A 14,908-nucleotide genomic window follows, 5' to 3' on the forward strand; every position below is an offset into this window, starting at 1 on the left:
ACACTAACACATATACACAGATTACTTCCAGGATACGACGCTGTGCCGTCAGTATACCCAGCAAAAAAACAACTGACAAAGCCCCATTGAACCGACATCCGCATCTCCAACCCCAATGTATTCAGTGGATTCTGCAGTGAAACCGTTTCGGGCTATCGCAGATTCTGCTTGTCAGCGTGATACTTCATTGCCAATGTCCTGGTCATACAGTCCAGCCAGCTATAAAAGTCATTAGCTGGCAGGACATTTCACCAGTCGCGATAGTTGTGCTACACCGGATTTTATATAGATTTCTTATCGCAGCTTTACGTTGGGCTTGTATATATAGTATTCCACCGTCTGTGACCTTTAGTCAACATGTTCTCCATGAAAGCGGTAAGTCATATCGTAAACGAGTCTCGTCTTAACGTACTGTACTTATTTTCACATTAATTTTTTTCGATCCATTTAAGAAAAATTATAGGCAAGTGAAAACCGTTTTAAAATATTTAATGAATGCTCGAAAGCTTTGCGGGTTTTAGAATTTTATCCTTTACCAGCTCGTCACACGGTCACAGTGCATCGCATTTAGATTAATACTTGTATTCTGGGTAAATTGCAGTAGAAAATTTTATAAAAAAACAATTAATAAATAACTTTTTAATTCGCAATATTTGCAGAGACGGGCATCGCTCACAAAAATGCATTCAAATCATAAATCATTATTAAATTAGAAAGCAGTATTACATCAGAAAGTAAATCAATGGTTTTTCAAGCGTTGCGAATTCCCTTTAATAATTGTCAAAACCAACAAATTCCTTTTTCCAGATCCTTCTGCTGCTGTTGGTGGCCCTGGTGGCCGTTGTGAGTGTGGACGCGTGGTGGGGCGGTCGTGGCTTCTACGGCGGACGCGGCTTCTACGGTGGTCGCTTCTTCGGCGGACCATGGGGTGGATATGGTGGATACGGATTCGGACGCTTCGGTTACGGCGGACCATGGGGCGGATATGGATATGGACCCTACTGGCGATAGACGCAGCGCACCGGCATCATTCCACCTGCAATGCCAAGTTTTCTAATAGCTAACATCGGCTGACCTTTCACCATAAATGGCACTGGTTTTAGCTTTCACCGCGTTATTACATGTGTGTGAGGCGCTCGTTGTTAACGTCGCTAAAAATGCCTTGTTTATGTTATTAGCTGCTGGCAGTGAGTCTCCTGTCTGAAAAATTGATCGTTATACAGTATATTAAAAACTAACTTATTCATAGAAATTCAAATTGAATAAATTATTACACATACCGCATACATAATAATACCGCAAGCTGCACTGGTTAAATATTATCTTAATACACCGTTTAAATTATCGGCTAATTTTACATTACACATCCTACGCATAACTCATATCTGTTAATTCTTTAATGGACAGAAGCCATTACACTTCCAAAAAATGATAACGCGGGCACACTAATGTACAGTAATTAATTATAATGTCTTCGATCGCGAGAAAAATTAAGTCCACACAGTTTGTACCTGCGGTGATCCATGTATATACATAATCATTATATTCGTGAGAAAAAGAAGAACACCTAACAAAATTGCCAGCAATAAGTAATCCTGAAATGCAATATTCTGTAATGCGCACTGAGTATTTTACATTTACAGCGAAAAGATTCATGTTTTACTGTTTTAAATATCAAAATTAAATACTGTACGTTGCAAATTTCTCATGTTCTTAAGTCAGTATGGTCAATATTAATATTGGTCATGTTCGTCATCTGTATCGTACTATGTTTTTGAATAGGAGTAACATCTATATGGAAAGAGAATTCAAACTGCAATTAGCAGAACTAACAGATATTAAATTAATTAAATATCTAAAATTTGCATAATTATTACGGTTAGACTATGTTGCCTGAAAACTGATGCTATTGCACACTATTATTCTTAAAAAGGCAAAATTACGGTTAATAAGCGCAACAACTAATTAATATTGATTAATTATTATTTGTATTACAATTAATTATTATTTTTATACTAGGCACGGATAATAAGCGCAAGCAACCCAAAAGCGTCGTCCAGATTTCTATGGAATGTACCTGTTGCGCCGGCGTGTAGCTGTACACAGGAATAGACACACAAAGTGGCATGCGATTTAAAATGCGCTCCCATAATACAATAGCCCAAAAATTGGCAAGCGCTCACGCCCAGACAGTAGCCAGCTTATTTACGCGTTCGAGATCGTCTTCCCATTGTTCTCGCGCATTCCTCGCTAGTCGCTGGCGTTCTTCTCTAGCACGATCAGTTTTTCCTTCGTGCCCGGTACAGTCTCATTCGGTGTCTCACAATTTTATAACACTAGGACAGATTTCCGGCGTTTTATGGAGCTGGATCACAGATAACAGGAATAATCGATCGTTCTGTAATTGCCGTTGATCAGTATTTGGGCAAAACATTCGTGCCATATTCGTACATATTCTCTGCACAAGAAGTACAAAGAGATATTCGTGGATTGTGAGGTCAAAATTAACATGGATAAAACATCAAACGGAATCAAAAGAAGTAAGGAATAACATGATTCCATGAAAAGCTTCGTACCGTTTTTGACCTTTAAGTTCCAACCATTATAAGTATCAAGTACGGTTTATAAAACTAAAAGTCCTTGGATTTCCATCAGTTAGGAGATTATTATCGAGGGCTAATCTTTTTATTCGTATACTGTAAACCGAGAATTGAAAAAGCCCCGTTTTCAAAAATAGATGCCAGTGGTGAGTCATTAGTCATCGATGATGTAATTTTGTAAAACGAGACTACGTGTGACTCTGTCTGTACAGTGTGTCTACATATGCATTAGAGCCAGAGGAACAGCCGAATGCAGAACTTTGAATAGAGCAGACAGACTGATTCTTGGTGCCGTTTTTCCTATAGATAAATCGTAAATATGGGTTTATTTTGCAGATGCGGTGTTACTCAATGGAGGCCCAAAGGGGAAAGGGTCGAAACCACCAAAGAAAGCTTGGTGGAAGCGGGCTTTTGGATCGTGGTTCACCTGTTGCTCCGGTGTTGACGGGCGTGACGATGGCACCATAGTCCAGACGGGCAAACGCAATGGGAAGGAAACCTGCCAGAAAGGCTTGGAAACCGGTAATTATGTTATCACCAAGTAGTTAATTAAAGCTATTAATTAATACCGGTTTTCTAAAGAGATTTGTACGTGGCAAGTGTACTGGATCACCTAATATGGCGATTTATTTATCCCCTTCTGCAGTTATTGCAGAAGACATTTAATTTATTATTATTGCAACAGAATCCCGCTTGCGGCACGATAATAAAAATAATAAATTTTATGACACCTACTGTAATCACCTTCTATAATACAGCAATTAAGTCAAAATTCATTTGAAAAATTTCTGTCGATACATAATATTTATTACTAAACAGGAACGAACGCTGTAGTTTGTCACAACAGTAAAATGTCGTTTAATTCGACTCTCCTCCTTCCCTTGTTCAGGCTAGGTTTTGCGTTTCGCACTGAATTTCTGCAATACGCATTGGTCCACTGGATGTTGGTGTACTGGATCACGTTGAAGTTATTCATTTATCAGTTAAAATTTCAATCTGCACACAGTTTGTTATGCTGATATTGTAATTTATTGCCTACTCACTACTGCACGAGTCGCAATTTTTACAAGGCATCGAAGATACAAGTCACTCTATGTAGGTATTTAGGTTTGTTTGGCGTTTCACATAAGTAACTACTCGTACTCGTATAGATAATAACTGATAACTGTGCCCCTTAATTCTGAATCCACAGAAGTAGTTATGTTTGTATTAGGAAATACAGTAAAGCCGGTGTATGTATTGTGTATCGTATATGATAGATATGTTACTATTGGTACTAGTATTAAAACAGTAGTCAACCATCGTTACCCGAATAATCATATTTTTGTTTTGAAATTGAATTTATGATTGTATCAGACGAGCATATAAGGCTTCGTAATTTCGTTATCAAAACCAAAACCAAGGGAACTTTGATTGCATCCGAACGCAGGTTTTACGTGGCTGTGGAATTATGGATACTCGTAAACATATTTTCCTTACAATAGACAAACCAGCGAAGGCGATCTCGGTAAAGGCGGTGCAGTATCCGGGTGACGATCCAGCAGCGACTCCTTTACTCGAGCCATCATGGAGCACGGAAGCGCTTAACGGGGATGGCCCGGAGCTCAGCGCCCCTTCGACGCCCGTCTGCGCCGCGCATCAGGAAGAGAAGGCACCCAGTCCGTCCGGATCCGGCACCGAAGCTGCAGCTGTCGCAATGGAGACCGGCACCGAGGCTGCTGCTGACATCGCAGTGGTGACCGGCACCGAAGTTGCAGTGGACATCGTAAAGGCCGGTGCCGGACAGCTCACCGTCGCCACGCCGGAGACCGAGGTCATCTACTATGGTCGCTGGAACGGATCGGCATTCATCGCGGCCAACGAGCGCGATCAGGATTCCGGGTACGGGGATAAAGAGAGCGCCGGGGATAAGACGGAAGAGACCGTCCGGTTTCTGCGTTATCAGGATGCTCTGTGTATGGTCCGCCGGTGCGAGCGCGGTGAGAAGTGCCGGCGCGCCCTGCGTTTCCGTCGGGAATATCCACGTAAAGCTCAGTGTAAAGAGCATGATCTCACTCCGGTATATGAAGTGGTGGAGGTGGTCTATTCGTTGCCGGCGAAAGAGAACCTGATTTGATGACTGCACATATATAGAAGTCAGTTGGTTCCAGTTATTGTTTAAAACTTACTCTCTTGTTTGACTGCGGCCGGTCATAATGCCTTCGAGGAACGCCTCACCGGATTAGGTTTGTCGCATGCTCTCTTTGTTATTTCGTTGTTAAAGGTTGATGTTTTTGTAAGCAATTTGTTTATCATCAGTGCTGTATTTTTTGTTATGACGTTTTGTTAGTTCCGGTCTTTGAACAGCACTGATTTCGAGATACCTTTCCAGACTTACCTACGAGTAGTGTCTAGAAAATCTTGTCATATGTATGCAAAGATCGTAAGCTTTGTTACATGTTTTCTTTGCAATTTCTTTACAATTGTTAAAAGTCTAAACGACTCCGCATGCGGTAGTGATATTTGGGATGATCGTATGAGAGTAAATCGTACTATTGTTAACCTTCTGTAATTACATAATTTTGCCGCTGTTTCATCAATGAATGGCATTTGGATCTACGGTTTGCTGCGCTGCGGTTGATAAAATACATTAACAGTCCTATTCCCAGTTATTAGATCTAGGAAATGATCTTATTACGAGTATCTATTGCACGTACAATACGTAATAATTTTCTGTTTTTTAGCATGCACTCGTTTAGGCAATGTGTCCAGTGCGGTATTGTTTTATACTAACAATTAACAAATAACTTGTTAAATTTATACAGTAGCTAGCGCTTGGCTAATTATCAAAACACAGTTACTTAATAAATACGCCTCCGCGCTATTCTTGCACTGTTTTCAGCATTAATTTTTGACTTTGAGTTTTTGAGTTTACAGTATCTATAGTCATTAAATTTTGTCTCGTCGTGGAGACTTTTACTTAATTACTTACTGTACATTGCACATTTCAGACTTGTGGTTATTATCAAATGCACAATCTTGACATAATAACGATAATCGATAATTTAAAACGTATTTAATCGTTACCTCATTACTTTTCCCATTCACAGTACAAAATTAACGGAATTTTAATTAAACAGACACATTAGAAAAAAGTGAAAAACACAGTCATACTGCTACTTATCGTTACTATGTGTTAGTCCGTCTCGCGGTGAAAGCTGTTACCGGACATTTGGCCGTGCACCACTGTCGCTCGCGCCGATTACGCTAATTGTGAACGGTTAATCTGCCGAAATCAGTCTGGTGAAAAATGAGAAATTCCATCATCTGGAACTGTTTATTTACGGTCCAGCTGCGTTATGAGAAAACATTCTCCGCGTCGCGTCTACTTACGCTATTCTCCTCTGGCCTGATTTCTCAGTGGGGGAAAGTTTAAAAGATTAATTAGACCACATTGGCAAGTGGCGTCTGTTTACGGTGATTAATCTGGCGCTGGCACGTCGGGGTGTCTTGCACTGCATTTGCATCGGAGTCTGGCCACGCACGATCAGCTTATTCAGACACCAGCGAGCCACCATGGCGAACCTGCATTCGCCAACTAAACCCCTCTACCAACTGGTCGACATTGGGGCCAATCTGACCAGTGGGAAATTCGGCCGGGAACTCGATCAAGTGGTGGAACGGGCCGCGGAGGCCGGAGTTTTTAAGATTATGGTCACTGGATCGTCCATTGAGAGCAGTAAAGACGGTGAGTTTGGCTGCTTTTTAAGTATAGCTGTAGAAGCTTCGACAGTTTGGATTCTTTAAGACTGTAAACCGTGAACGTCTGACACTATTTACTTTTTTTTAAATATTCAGAGGAAAATCCTTATACTGATTTTCTAATGAAGCTCTTTTTTGTCTGTAAATGAATCTGTAAAAAGTTCAGAATCAGACTGCCAACTTGACAAGTACCTATAAAAATTTGTTTTGCAATCTGATGGTTTTGTTACGTTTTAATTTTGTAGATTATTTAAATTTTAATCGTAAGTACTTTGTGCCGTTGCGCGTACTAGTTCGTCTTTGGTATTTTATTTATACTATTTTTAATTTTATATAAAAAAAATATGATTCTGCAGCTAGCTGCTAATCGATTGCGGTAATTTGCGGATACTGTTCTCATCGTTTTTAACTTTAAAAATTTTTTAAAAGTATTTGGTTTACCGTTTACGTTTACCTGATCGTTGCCGTGTCCGTATTGTTTATGCTCGTACAGTACGCACCCTTTAGTTTTTTTTTATAATAGTTTTTTTGGTTATTTTTGAGTAATAACTTATAACTGATAACTTTCTTCTAAGTTGTACTCATACCTCATACAACTGGGATACGGTGGAGGTATAAAATGTCATGATAGTGATTGATGGGATTTTTTGCTGTGCTTTTTAGCGTTGAGATTATCAAGATTATACCCGAATCATTTATATTCTACGGCCGGTGTTCATCCGCACGAAGCCAAGGACTGGGATGATACGTGCGCGGAGAATATCATCGAACTGGCCAAGAACCCCGAGTGCGTCGCTATCGGTGAGTCGGCACACTTCCGGTCGATATCTAGACATGATGAATGAAGCTTTCTTTGTGACTGTGACTTGTGAGTGAATGATCTCATAGGTTTTACGCTAATTTTGATTTCTGAGATTATTTTAATAAGAATTCGTTTGGAAATCGCGTAACAATGATTTATTTTGTTTGAATGCATTTACTTTATTTGAATGAATTGATCATTTAATGACTATTTGAAATTCGCTTTGACGCAGATTTTTGTCTGAACAGCAACTATTTTGTGAGGTGAGCTAAAGCAGTACTGCGTATTGCTGCACTGATAATTTGCTTTTGTTTAATTATGGTCTGATGCATATTAAAAGAAATGCTAATAGTACGATATGTTCAGTATAACACTGCTGCAATAAAGTAAAGTAGTACTGTAAGTATTGCTATTGCACACCGTACGCCGTTAGCACAGCACTTTGTGATGAAATCGTAATTGAGCGGCATGTCTTCGAGCCCATAGTGTCCCGACTTGTACTGTGCCAGTTATGCTCCGGTGTCTTGACGGTACTTCTGATTTTACTATTTTTAAGGCAGTATTATTCAGGTAATGAACATTATTGAGGTCACACTTTTGGGGCTCCTTGTAAAAGCGAGTCGGAAGGCATCGATTTATGGTTATTTATTGATGCAGTTCTTACAGGTACCTACGTTAAATGGCCAACTTAAAAGTGTTATCTTTAGACAATAATTTATCTTCGCTAAATTATATTTATCACTGGCGGGCGTCCTTTTCATTAAGAATTTGTTGTAGGTGAATGTGGTTTAGACTTCAACCGCAACTTTTCCCCCAGGACGCCCAGATCAGCGTCTTCGAGAAGCAAGTCCAACTAGCCTGCCAGCTAAAGAAGCCCTTGTTCGTCCACGAACGGGAAGCCAGCGACGCCCTGCTCAAAGTCCTCCTGCAGTACCGCAGCCAACTCCCGCCCACCGTCATCCACTGCTTCACCGGCACCAAGGCGGAAGTACAACGTTACCTAGATCTGGGTTTCTACATCGGTCTAACCGGATTCCTGTGGAAGGATAAATCCGTGGACGGCGTGCGCTGTATCCTGGAGGAACGGATCATTCCGTTGGATCGGCTGCTGGTGGAGACCGACGCGCCCTACATGTTCCCCAACGTCAAAGCCTCCAAGGTGCCCAAACCCATACGGGAGGCGCTGACCGAGCAGAGCACCGGCTGGCTGAACCGGTATTGTAGTTTTCAGCGGAATGAGCCGTGCTCGCTGCCGGTGACGGTGGAGATGGTCGCGGCTTATATGAAGACGGTGCCCGGTGTGGTAGCTATGAGCACGACGCAGAATGCGTTGAAAGTCTTTGGTTTGATGTGAAAATTGGGTGGAGCTGGGATTTTTTTTATAATGGTTCGATGAATTTCGTTTTATGTTTGAATCGACTTCGATCTTTAAAATTAACAATAATTATTAAATTTGGAAACATTCTAAAACATGAGCCACAAAATGGGTAATAAATAAATTGTGCCTTTACATTTGGCTTTGTACGAGGAAAGAATAGACCGAAATTTTAATACCTCTTTTTTCGACCCGAATGGCTTGTAAAAGAAGAGGAACATCTACAAGTATTTCCTTTTTGACTGTTTCACGTTCCATTTACTTTCAATACGCTGCATCTTTCTATCGGAAAGGCAGATTAGTTTAAAATCCCATGATAGCTATCATCCTAGCCGGATATGGGCTACCTGCACTGACTCAAATTAAATTAAAATTGAATTAAAAATAGCTGGGATTACGCGGGTTTCGACGATATAGTTTCCACTTTGAAAATAGATGATTCCCCACGACTTTTTCTTAGGTTTTAGTGAACAACCGCAGAAAAAAATTCTTGTGGGCAAAATCAAAAGGCAAAGAATGGGGACTGTCGGAAACTTACCATATAAAAACTGCATTACGCTGCCAAACTCGGCGGTTGCAGTTGCTGTGAGCGCCGGAAGTTCTTCAATTCCCTTTCAATTTTTCAGCGTGAACGTTTTCGTGAAATGTAAATGAAATCGGATAGATTAAAGATAATGCTGTACAGGTTAACCTAGAAAGCCTCATGTGCGTTACGAGCCTAGAAGTATTCTAAATCTTGATACTTGCCTCAAAAGGAGGGAATATAGGGCTTGAAAATACATACAGTACTGACGTGTATCAATCAGAATGATAAAACCATTGAATTGTTTCAGGGAGTTTGTCATTCGTTTTTATGACAGCTTTATACACACACAAAACCCAGCTTCAGTTTTCTTCTCACGTAACAAATTAAAGTCAGCTTACGTTACAATAACCGGAAAGCTGCGAAGACAACTATTTCCGTTCAAACAGATGTACAATATTTAGAAAACATAAGACATATAAAAACAAATACATTTGCTCTGAAATTCTGCAGACGAGTAGTAAAATATGGACTTTCTCCACCAGTCCGTATTCACAGGTAAGAAACACACCGTTGCCATCAAAGTAAAAAACCGTTGTGCAGCTTAATCCTTAGGTCATGGCGGTGTCGGCTCGGTCGAACTCTGAATGCCGATTATATAGTCCATTTTCGACGGACAGCGCTCCCGTCCGGCGTGACGCTACCGTATCCCGCCAGTGCTTGACGATGGCCAAGAGCACAAGCAGTCCCGAGATCACCGTAATCGCTCCACCCACGATAAATTTCGACCCGTCCGCCAATTTCGCTAAAAAAGATTCAACACGGACAAAATTAATTCTGGAATGATAATAGTTTGTTCGTTATGCAACTTCTATCAACCCTGACCATCGGTGACTGCCCAAACGCCGAAATCAAAAATATAAATACATTGTACCCATATGGCAAAAAATTGAAATATCTACAGTACGAGTATCTGTATCTTCAATAAGCATCATTCGCAATTAGCGTCGCATTTCGGTTATAACAGCGGAGACTAAGGTTGTTAACGGTGCGATTTTGCACCGGTGCACCGGTGAAATTCGAGAAAATCGCGGTGAAATTTCGGGGAAAAGTTCATGTAGTCGGTGCGATTTTTGGGAAAAATTTGTACTGACCTCCACCGGTGCGAGGAAAAAGTCACACCGTTCGAAACCGGTGAAATCGACGGTGCACCGGTGTCAAAAGTACTGGAAAAAAACGATAAAAATGTACAGAAAAAATGATTTTTTGGTTTAACTTCTCGGATTTTTGAGCTGTTTTCCACAAATTTTTGCATGGACGCATGTAATGAGTGAACAAATCATTGTTTTGGGTGTCGTTTTTCGTTAGTTTCAGCAAAAATAGCTTGTTTTACTTAAACTTGTTAGCCATTTTACTATATTTTAACGTAACCGGTGGACACCGAGGTGCATCGGTGCGGTGCGGTGAAAAACACCGCGGTGCGGTTTTATAAACCGCTCCGCAACGGCGGTGAAAATTATAAGAAATCACCACTAGAGTCGGTGCGATTTTAGAGAAAAATCGCACCGCGGCTGCACCGCACCGCACCAAATTGCACCATTAACAACCCTAGCGGAGACCACAAAACCGTTTCAGTACGACATCCATATAACGAGACTATGAATGCAGTTTTAACATATATCACCATGAAGAAATTTAAGAAAACTATAAAATTCGGCTATAAATCTTGGTTACCGCCAATACCACTTCACTTCCGCGAAGTATATCGAAATAAGAACTAAACGGACTTCCGCTAGGGATGTAATTACCGCGTTCAGAAAAACTACATAATTTTGCATGCTTTACCTAGAGTAGGTGGCCCGATGAGCCCACCAATGCCCTGTGCAAAATTCGAGTATCCCAAGGCTGGCGTCAGATTCTCGAAGCCGACCAGCTCACCCACAACGGCAACAAAATAGCAAATCTGCAAGAATTAAGAAGCCCATGTTCACAACCGTGTGGTCGGTCTCTACGGTAATTATTTACCTAAAATCGTAGAAGCTGGTAAAAGCAGAAATACTTAAAGCATTTCTACTTGTACCGGTTCATTCAATCTTCATTTTAAATTCGTCCAGATTATAACAGAATGCAGCTAAAATCTATAGAAGCATTGGTATGCGTACCATAATCCCGAAACTCAGGCCCAGCAAGGAACTAATAGTGGCCAACCCGGCCACATCCCATCCCGACGGGAGCAGCATCTCGAACACTCCCATGAGGATGGACATGATGACGTACACTTTCATGGGACTGGCCACGCGTTCCACCGGAATGGATGCCACCCGGCCGACGGTATTGGCGATGCCCAGCATCATCACCACAAAATTGGCCTGATCATCATCCAGGAACTTGTACTCCGATAAATACTTTTGCAGCAGGATAAAGACAATCACTAAACCGACATTCCACAGGACTACATGGCTGAGAAAGAGCAAATATTTGCTGGATTTCAGGACATGGGTGGCCATCAGCTCGGTGAGTGTCGGCAGTCGGACGGAAGGATCACGGGGACGCGGGCGCATACAGATGCCCAAGAGGATGAGATTCAAGCAGATGCCGGCGGTTATCAACATGGCATCCCGCCAGCCTGCAATTTGCAACATTAATTTCAATAAACCAAGAATGAACGTATCCACGTATCTTCAACTAGATCCATTCTGGGAAACGTAGGTTAATTTTGATAAGCGTCAATAAAAAATATTCCATGTTCCCGGCAATCAAAATTAGTACGAGTATCTTATACAAATTCAATCAACTAATAAACAAGCTAATTTAATCAATTTAAGCTAATTATTCAGCAAATTACTCGTACATAACAGAGACGATATAGATTATAGATGAAGTACCTATGTTAAATGCTATATGTTAAAGAAATATAATACAAAATACAGTGAACTTAAAAACACACACATCGAAAATTATATTTTGATCTTTAACATTACCGGTATACAATCACAACTTATTGTTAGACACGGATACAAAAATAAAGCAAAAAAACCCAACAGGTTTCATGAGATGACATCAATTCATAACGCACCAAGATAATCTTCAACAAAATGCTGGAACAGCTTTGTGAACAAGAACAGCCCCACTCCACCGCCCACGGCGACGACAATGGATGCCAGTCGAATGTACTGCTTGAAGTAGTCGCCCAGAATGGCGAAGCTAGAGAGGAAAGCGATTCCCATTCCGGAACCTAAAAAATATATGAAAACGCCGCTAATTAAGCCTACTGGACGGCATTACACAGCAGACCTGTCACCGCAGGGCAAAGTCGCAATCAAAAGAAGCAAATCCATTTTCGTGTTTAAGAGTTAGTCAATTAAAATGTGTGTTACGCATGATTTGATAAAAGTACACACAATAATTACCGCAAGATTTCAATTTTCATTTACCGCTTTAAAACGATTAAACCGGTAGATATCAAGTGAGTGACTCAACCATGCAATAGCACAGACAAAAACAGCGAATACTAAATCTTAACAAGAAACACAGAACCGAAGCCATTAACCAATAACTGAAAACTCCGTTTCTCAATCAAAATAATGCTCCTAAAACAGATTATTACATTACGAAATGCGTGCACCGAATTTTATCTTCAACGATGCACCAGCATGACTTCATGCTGAACGATGCACAAGTAAGCTAACAAAAATTAAGAATACGAAAGTATTCGAATTCGCTGTTAACACCTAACACTATAAGATCATTTTGATTAATTTTCTTCAAAATGTACGCTTTCGTTTAGCTTGTATCCATGTGTCAAGTCGTAAACTTACCAACAAGCAATCCATAGCTGATGTAAAGATAATACACATCGGTGGCAAACCGTGATGAGAGAAAACCGAGGCAGGATAACACGCCGGAAATTATCACTGCGTACATCGTGCCAACTCGCGATATGAGTAAACTGGCCAAGGGACCTGTAATTGCAAAACAGCCGTAAAAGCAATAAATCTGGAAAATGCCATAAAAACCACTGATGTTGTTTTATATGGTTGACACTTAAGATCGCCTTAAAACTGCAGTGTGCAGACTACATTACACTACAGAGCCTAAGAAAGGTTCCTTATATCGCGTACTTTCACACTGAAAATATCACAACTAAAAATACAAATGATATTCACTTCAGTTAGTTTTCATTATGACGGATAAGTTGCGTTACCTCGTATTTTCCATTATCTTCGTAAACCATATTGTGCTGTTTTCTATAAATACCACAATATAAAAATTTCCCTTATTTAATTTTTGGTCGAAAAATTCTATCTTAAATTTTTTGCTAACAGTGGGAGACAACCAATACAAACATCTTCTGCAGCGCAAAACCGAAGCATTTCATTAAAGCGATACTGTACTTCAACCATAATTACTAAACACCGTAGCGCAAATACGTTTATCGCTCTGTCAATGTAATCACTCATCGCCAAAGTAAATACACTTTCATCACACCGCGGTACTTCAAATTTACATCATGCTGATATCAGACCGACTACAAAATACGCCATTATCACACGTCGTTTGTGTCATTATTGTCGCCATTCAAATGGTTTATCAGCAAAACACTTTCGCCAAGGGCCAAGGCATCGTTAGTTTTTTTCAAATTTAACAACTCTATCCAGCAAAAAATTCACTCCCAGTACTAATTCCTTTAAGATTCGTCGGTCAAACAAACTAAAAAAAATCACGAAACTAAGCTCATAGTTTTACGAATAAAACCTGTGCAACACAAGGATACATAATTTTCGAATTTTTATTTTATTAAATTAGAAATATGTTATCACCTGATTTACTAATCAAAATTATCACAGCTCACCGATTAAAAACATCACTCCATAGGAAATGGCTCCAATCCACGCCACATCACTGGCATCATGGGCCGGGAATTCTTCTAGCAGCGGCCTCATGAAAACATTGAAATTCAACTCGACTCCGAAGACAAGAACATTAGTGAGGAAACCGGCCGCAAGGACCAGCCAGGCGCGCCCTGAATCGTAATCGGCCTCGACGACTTTCTTCGGCTGCACTTCGCCGATGGGCCGCGATGTGTAGGGATGGGGCATCTCCTCTTCCTCAGGGTAGAGTTCATCCGTGGGATTATGAGGCACTATGACGATCGGCTTGGCAGCAGCCATGGCTGGAAGGCAGGATTAATTTCGGAAGCAGATCAACACAACCGGCTGTTTAACGAAATGTGGAGTATTTTTCGCCAGTGCAGTGACGAAAAGACCAATTACGTAGTAATGGGAACGATGATCATCGTTAAGTCGCGTTGAGTATGTTTAGCTAAAGGAATTTGAATAATCGGGACGCTAATGACAACAAACCGTGGATGATATTACACATTTCAGGATCTACGCGTCTGTCACTGCTGGAGCCTGGATGGAATGAAAACGCAAGGTGTGCCGTAGTGCCGTTGCCGTAACTTAACGTTTGACAGGTGGGTTGGGCAGTGGCTGTATTATCTGACTCGTCCAATTCCATTAAGTTTTCACCGCTTTCTTTCTCACATTCCCCATTTCGTGCCGGCACTTTGTAGCTGTGTCAGCCTGTGTGCCTGAACTCTAAGTGCTTTATTTAATCCGGGAAGCCTTTAATAAAAAGGTATTTCTTCAGTTAAATAAATTAAAAATTACACTGAAGTGGGGTCAATAGAATTTAAGAAAATTTGGAAAACAGCGACTGAGTAGCCAGTGGCCCAGTTGACAGCTGACAGCAAGCATCCGGTTCCATTTCCGACTGGCTTTATGCGAAGCATTCCATTAGCACTTCCGCTGGAAGTGCTGCTGATTGGAAGTCGTACTGTGATACTTCAAGAAATTTTCGATGTT

General features: G+C 40.8%; 3 protein-coding genes across 3 annotated transcripts; 2 read left to right on the plus strand and 1 right to left on the minus strand.

The window, feature by feature from the left end:
• Positions 1-2,267: 2,267 nt before the first annotated feature.
• On the plus strand, positions 2,268-5,205 carry LOC129596302 (uncharacterized). The gene is made up of 3 exons (XM_055493543.1): positions 2,268-2,540; positions 2,937-3,122; positions 4,085-5,205. Exons 1-3 carry the CDS (start codon positions 2,510-2,512, stop codon positions 4,714-4,716), a joined length of 849 nt encoding a protein of 282 aa, XP_055349518.1. The 5' UTR covers positions 2,268-2,509; the 3' UTR covers positions 4,717-5,205.
• Positions 5,206-5,873: 668 nt separating this feature from the next.
• LOC129595130 (3'-5' ssDNA/RNA exonuclease TatD-like) lies at positions 5,874-8,653 on the plus strand. Its single transcript, XM_055492048.1, is given in 4 exon segments — positions 5,874-6,327; positions 7,005-7,142; positions 7,921-7,950; positions 7,953-8,653. Coding segments are annotated over 4 exon segments (885 nt in total). The 5' UTR covers positions 5,874-6,155; the 3' UTR covers positions 8,498-8,653.
• A 702-nt stretch (positions 8,654-9,355) lies between these two features.
• Positions 9,356-14,477, minus strand: LOC129595056 (monocarboxylate transporter 13-like). The gene is made up of 6 exons (XM_055491964.1): positions 13,894-14,477; positions 12,860-13,003; positions 12,118-12,276; positions 11,204-11,667; positions 10,887-11,004; positions 9,356-9,846 (listed from the first exon to the last, which is right to left on the minus strand). Exons 1-6 carry the CDS (start codon positions 14,210-14,212, stop codon positions 9,653-9,655), a joined length of 1,398 nt encoding a protein of 465 aa, XP_055347939.1. The 5' UTR covers positions 14,213-14,477; the 3' UTR covers positions 9,356-9,652.
• Positions 14,478-14,908: the final 431 nt, after the last annotated feature.

Source organism: Paramacrobiotus metropolitanus, unplaced genomic scaffold, assembly GCF_019649055.1.
Source record: "Paramacrobiotus metropolitanus isolate TYO unplaced genomic scaffold, Prichtersi_v1.0 Parri_scaffold0000003, whole genome shotgun sequence".
NCBI classification, from domain to species: Eukaryota; Metazoa; Tardigrada; class Eutardigrada; order Parachela; family Macrobiotidae; genus Paramacrobiotus; species Paramacrobiotus metropolitanus.

Bases quoted from the DNA above. Each gene is read 5' to 3' on its own strand.
- LOC129596302 (XM_055493543.1), top strand. From the start codon at position 2,510: ATGGATAAAACATCAAACGGAATCAAAAGAA. The intron at 2,541-2,936 runs GTAAGGAATAAC...TTTATTTTGCAG, and splicing joins ATCAAACGGAATCAAAAGAA to ATGCGGTGTTACTCAATGGA. The intron at 3,123-4,084 runs GTAATTATGTTA...TCCTTACAATAG, and splicing joins CCAGAAAGGCTTGGAAACCG to ACAAACCAGCGAAGGCGATC.
- LOC129595056 (XM_055491964.1), bottom strand. From the start codon at position 14,212: ATGGCTGCTGCCAAGCCGATCGTCATAGTGCCTCATAATCCCACGGAT. The intron at 13,004-13,893 runs GTGAGCTGTGAT...TTGCAATTACAG, and splicing joins TGGAGTGATGTTTTTAATCG to GTCCCTTGGCCAGTTTACTC. The intron at 11,668-12,117 runs GTGCGTTATGAA...TGCAAATTGCAG, and splicing joins TTTTGTTGAAGATTATCTTG to GCTGGCGGGATGCCATGTTG.